We start from the raw sequence: 5,687 nt of genomic DNA, 5'->3' as shown, positions 1-5,687 counted from the left end.
GAAGAAGTTCCACAAGGTCGTTAGGTAAGCTTCAAGAGTCGATAATTATAGGCATCATCATAGTGGAACTTTGAAAATGATCCAACAGCGCTCTTTGAAGTATGCACAAATCGATCTTTCTAATGTTGTAATTGCAACTGGATTGCAATCTGGATTGCAAAAAGGAAACAACTCAAGTTTTAATTAATTCCACATACTCTCTCTGCACCAGAGGACCTTCGACTTTCATGACTACGATCGTACGGCTAAAAAAATTAGTTGAGTTGATAATTTCTAGGAATATTTAATCGGCATAATGACTATTTCTTCTTTTATAAACTACTTAATAAGTTTAAGAGCTATATAAATAAATCAGTCGTTCGTGGAACATTCAAGTACTACGATCACTATCTTTAGCAACTATTTCACTATACAAAGGAGGTGGAGTCTCCGGACGTCGTCGATGAGGCATTCTCGTCGCTGTGGTCAAACTATTCAACTCGTTATCCAAATTCGGCATAACGGCGCCATTCGGACTATCGGGTGGTGTATTCGGTGCAGAACTTGCGGTGTTACGTTCACGATCTCGATCACGTTCACCAAAATGTTGACTCAGGCGATTATTGAATAGATTGCTACGACTCAAGCGACGTATTAAAGTCGCTGTGTTTTCATTGATGGTCCGATAATATTGGTGACGCGCTGGTCTGCCGAAGAGCCGCGAAATGAAATTATCACTACCAGGGCGCGCAAGATGATCATGGCGTACCACTGCACGTTGTGTGGATGGAGCGCGACGCTGACGTCGGCGTGGAGGTTGCGGATATATAACTGGTACTAGCTCTTGCGTTGGCTCAGATTCTCTTGCTGACGATCTCCTAATTGCATCTACTGCTGCATGTGAAGTTGGTGGTTGAGGTGGAATTGCTTGTTGGCGGGATGGTGATACTACAGCGTAGGTGGTATCATATGGATCTTCAACTTGCATTTGTCTGGATCTTAAAGAAGAACAACGCCAAATGCAGATGATACAGCTGCCAATAAAGATGGTCAATGCAATGCCGACTGCACTGCCACAAATAAAAACAAATAGTAAATCAAAGTCACTATAAAGCTTCGCCCTAAAATCTATTCCATCGTTCCAAGTATGCTTCGGAAATGTCTTATTTCCATAGTGTTGACACCAACGACGACAAGTTTCGTTGGTGGTTGAATCGTTGTACGTATCGGGAGGTACTCCATCACTCTCCTCATTCTCCGCCACATCAAAATCGGCGTAGTCATCGGTATCATCTATTGATGTAACTGGGAAATGCCAGCCTGTAAGAACTCCGCTACGAATGTTGTCGTCAAAGTCCTCTTGTGAGTCACCGACGTCATCCGCGGCAATTCCCATCTCAGCTCTCCCTTTATCTAAATGCTCGCCCATGAGCTTGATACGCTCAAATTTTGTTGGAACCTCATCAACGGGAGCTGCATCAGCTGCTTGACAATAACTGTAGTCGACTTCAACGTTTCGCGCTTTCAACTGTTGCAATGCCGTTTGCAGCGTTTGATCACAATTTAAATTATTTTCATTTAAGTTAAGTACGCGCAGTTGTTTTGGTGGTAGGGCCGCAAACTGATCGATGGTAATGATGAGATTTTGCGTCAAATCAAGCTCATGCAGTTGTGGCAATCCGCTGTAGTGTTCAGGCAGCAGCACATTGATTTGCGAATCTGCCAAATTGAGTTTGCGGAGAGACTTGCTGTGTAGCAGCGGCTCGTTCGGCAGCGACAAGAATTTGTTGCCTGCCAAGTTGAGTATGTGTAATCTACGATTCGATTCGAACAGTCTTGCATCGATGGTTTCGAGACGATTATACGAGAGATCAACGACGCGTATGCGTTTCAGTGAGGTGAAGACATCCAGAAAGATGGTGTGTATAGCATTGTGAGCGATGGTTATGTTGAGTAGGTAGACATAGCCCTAGGGGAAAGAAGCGACAAGCGATAAAAATTTATAAATATTATATGTACTTGATAATTTTCTTACCTCAAAGCAATTATTATCTAAAATAGTGATATCGTTGTAGTTTAAATTCAACGATTGAACTTCAAATGGCACCCCTGAATTCGGACTTATCAAGCGTTTTCCACTGAAAAAAGAAATAGAGAAATGTAGTTATATAGTTTTACGGTTTCCTTAACAGTAACTTGTAAATTTTAAACCAAAACACAATGCCTTGGAGTTGGTTTGGTTCTTAAACACTGACAACAATCACTGAAATTTCGCACATGCTTCTCATTTAAACCAGTTATGACAGCTATATAGTTTTGTCTATATTGAGATTACAGTTTGATGACAATGTTTTGTAAGCCTATGAACACTAAGGTAAATAAAAGTCACTTACACTAACTTATACCTTCACATCTGTATGGAAGGGTTTCCATAAAGTAATGGGCATGAGAACGCTGTCGGGGCGTTATATGCCCGGTTAGCTGGCTTCGAAGAATAACCGTGACTTAGAAATACATTTTGAGTAATGCTTTATGCTATTCAAACAGAACTTTAAGTAATTTTTCGCAGTTTCATGACCTTCGACAAAGCACAGCTTTATACTTTAGTCGGCGAACCTGTTCCAAAGAAGACATTGATTGTCTTTTTGGATGGAAAGCTGATGGTCACCGTTTTCTATGACTCACATGGTGGATCTGCATCGACTATCTGGAAGGCAAAACGGTTGTACGGATCTACTAAGCCGCATTTTTCGGCCAGGAAGGTTTTAATAAAGTCTTCCAGTAAACGTATTTTTCGGAGTTGAAAAGAGTTAGAGCATCATTTTGAAAAAAAAAACAAAAAAAAACGTATTGAAAAATAAATCACAATTCTCCACTACATTAATGTTTCCTTAGAATTATATTGTTTAAGAATTTATATAGTTACTATACAAATATTTCTTTATTGTATGTTTCCATTTTCTTTAAGCAAAAGGCTTCGGAACTTATCAGCCCTTAGTCATAGATAAATACATAATATTCTTTCACAAATTAGGCCATTTAAAGTCAATCCATTTGCTTCGAGTTTGTCAATGACATATCGATATATCGGTAGTATGTTCATATATATATATTTATATATACACCGATAGCTGCACGAATTACACATATGAGTAAGTACTTGCTTATTGAGCCTTACACACCACATAATAGTAAATTTTTAACTAATTACTTTTTAAATAAATAATTCAGAGTTATTTTGTTTTTCCCACCTGCAGTCCGCATTGTTGAGGTTCTCCAATAAATTGCAGTTGCAATAAATTGGACAAGTGTTTGGTGGTCCGCATTCAACCAGTTGCATCAACAGTGCAATTGTGAAAAGTGTTGACCAACCGAAAAGAACTCTTTTGTGCCCGGAAAACCACATATTTTTTTAGACGTTATTTCTATTATTTGTTGTTAAACTACAAGAGTAAATTAATTAGTTTTATATATGAATAAATCATTTTTGAAAGTCTCTTATGTATTTTAAGTATTTTTAGCTTCGTTCAGTATTTTCGTTCGAATCGTACTGAGCGAAGTTTCACAAGAAATGACTAAATCACCAGAATAATTTTCGAAGTCAAAGAAAGATAAGAATTCGATAAGGGAATACAGTCGGCACTTGCTGATTCGAACAGATTTGTGTCAAGCTATTTAAGTTTATAAAATATATAAAGAATTTATACTCTTTAAAGAATGATTGTGAGTCTGAGATCGGTTAAAACGTCTTCAAACCAGAACGATGAATTATATTCCTATTGTTTTTACCTTTTGATCCAAATTTTTAAAAACGTATTTTTAGGGGGTTTCTTGCCATTTCCAAAAGCTTTTGTCTGACATGCTGATATTTAAGACCAACTTCCTGTTTAACAGAAAGATGTCATAGACATATAATCCAAATTTCCAACTTAATTTTGAATTACTTCACTTATCCATTGTAAAAAGTGGTGTTTGTGGACTTTGGAAATTTTACAATTTTCCATTAGATCGAATGATGGATAACAAAGAATAAAGAAATGACGCACCTGTTCTTACATGTTTTTGTAATAGACAAATGTACCAGTTAATGCGAGTCCACAGTACTTCTGCATATACATATGTATGTATAAAACCGTTTAATTAATTGTTGTTGTAAGTTACTACATATAATACTGCCAATCTCTGCATGTAGTTATCATGGAAAGTCTTATCGTGCTCTCTTGGCTTCTACAGATAAGATAAAATTAGATAAGGCACCTCATCTGATTCCGAATGTTTGGTTTTCGAATATTTTAATGTTTATGTTCGAAAACTGACTAATATTACTTATTACTCAACCGGCAAAGTGAATAAATATCTTCTGTTTACATTTTATAATAGTCGAAAATGAGAACTATTGGTTCGCTTTATATAGTCATTATGATAGATGAGTTCATAGTCGTTGTGCCAGTGGTATTTAGTTTTTTCTTAGTTTTCCTTCGATGTTTGAATTATCATGTCGACGAGTCAAGTAACACAATAACTTATAATTCAGACTGATTGCATAAAAGTTGGACGGCTGACCTCATTTTTCCCACTTTAAATATCACATATCATATTTAATTTTAGAAATCTGTTGAGTTCTTTAATTGGATTATAAAAATATGTGGCTTCAGGTTCAAAGGCACCAATTTTTAGATGATTAATTATTATTCATTTTTATTTCTTGGACACATAAAAACCTTTAGTTCGAAATTTCTCTTACGAAAAACAAAAAGCCGTTTTACTTTAATTACAATCATCATTAGTTTTAATAGCATAATTCGCCTCCCGCTAGCTAAATTCCACATACTTGTGGTTTAATAAACACCTGTTTAACATGAGTGTTGCGTCAAGCGACCTATCTACAAATTTATACCTAAAATAAAAATAATAAATGAATTGTAAAATATTGAATTATAAAACTATTGAATTGTTAAAAATTAAATTAAGAAAATCTATTATAAAATACTTACCTTAATAATGCATTCATAATACCAATCTACTACTTACCTTAATACTTACCATAATCTGTTACAATATTGAACGAAAAGTTGTAGATGCTTATACTTACCCCTTAATGAAATACCATCAGCGAGGATAAAGTATTTTCACCCTGTCAAGAATTTAAAAAAAAAAAATTTATAAATAAAACGAAAATTTTTCAAATATAATCCAAATTTATTTTGTCGCTGCACATGTGTCAACGCTCCTCCAATCGTCAAAACATTTTTTATAGGCACTTTCCGTCCATCACTTCAGCCTCGCGTCGAATTTGTTTTGATGTCTTCAATTGAGTCGAAGCGTGTTCCCCGAAGTGGATATTTGTTGAGTATTTTGTCAAAATTTAACACAAATACGTAAAATTTGTTTGTAAAATTCGACAAACACTATTGAGGTCGATTGACATACTATAAACAGCTGCTGAAAACACGCTGATTGAGAGATTGCGCTAATTTTTGACATCATAATTAAGAAAAGTTGTACCAACCTAAGAAAAAAATGTACCTGTCTTCCATATAAGCGGGATATGAGAGAGGGAAATGAAGAACTCCCGATACATTCTTGACAGGGTGTATTATACAATAATTCTTAGACGCCTAATTGAAATTGTATCTATTTAATTTCAAACGCGTTATTTCACCAACAGCTCCTTTATTCTCCTACTTCGAGCCATTCATTTCCATTGC

The 5,687-nt window shown here is 35.8% G+C and overlaps 1 protein-coding gene across 1 annotated transcript; it reads right to left on the bottom strand.

Moving 5' to 3' along the window:
- Nucleotides 1-258: 258 nt before the first annotated feature.
- Nucleotides 259-3,544, bottom strand: LOC105222067 (uncharacterized). The gene is made up of 3 exons (XM_011199253.4): nt 3,231-3,544; nt 2,015-2,117; nt 259-1,948 (listed from the first exon to the last, which is right to left on the bottom strand). Exons 1-3 carry the CDS (start codon nt 3,383-3,385, stop codon nt 371-373), a joined length of 1,836 nt encoding a protein of 611 aa, XP_011197555.2. The 5' UTR covers nt 3,386-3,544; the 3' UTR covers nt 259-370.
- Between the last annotated feature and the right edge of the window lie 2,143 nt (nt 3,545-5,687).

The sequence above is a fragment of the Bactrocera dorsalis genome, chromosome 1 (genome assembly GCF_023373825.1).
Source record: "Bactrocera dorsalis isolate Fly_Bdor chromosome 1, ASM2337382v1, whole genome shotgun sequence".
NCBI lineage: Eukaryota > Metazoa > Arthropoda > Insecta > Diptera > Tephritidae > Bactrocera > Bactrocera dorsalis.
Note: the sequence above shows the minus strand (reverse complement) of the source record. Positions and strands in the feature narration are given on the sequence as shown.

Excerpts from the sequence above, each read along its gene's own strand:
- LOC105222067 (XM_011199253.4), bottom strand. The coding sequence starts at position 3,385 with ATGTGGTTTTCCGGGCACAAAAGAGTTCTTTTCGGTTGGTCAACACTT. Across the intron at positions 2,118-3,230 it reads CTCAACAATGCGGACTGCAG|TGGAAAACGCTTGATAAGTC; the intron begins GTGGGAAAAACA and ends TTCTTTTTTCAG. Across the intron at positions 1,949-2,014 it reads TAGATAATAATTGCTTTGAG|GGCTATGTCTACCTACTCAA; the intron begins GTAAGAAAATTA and ends TCTTTCCCCTAG.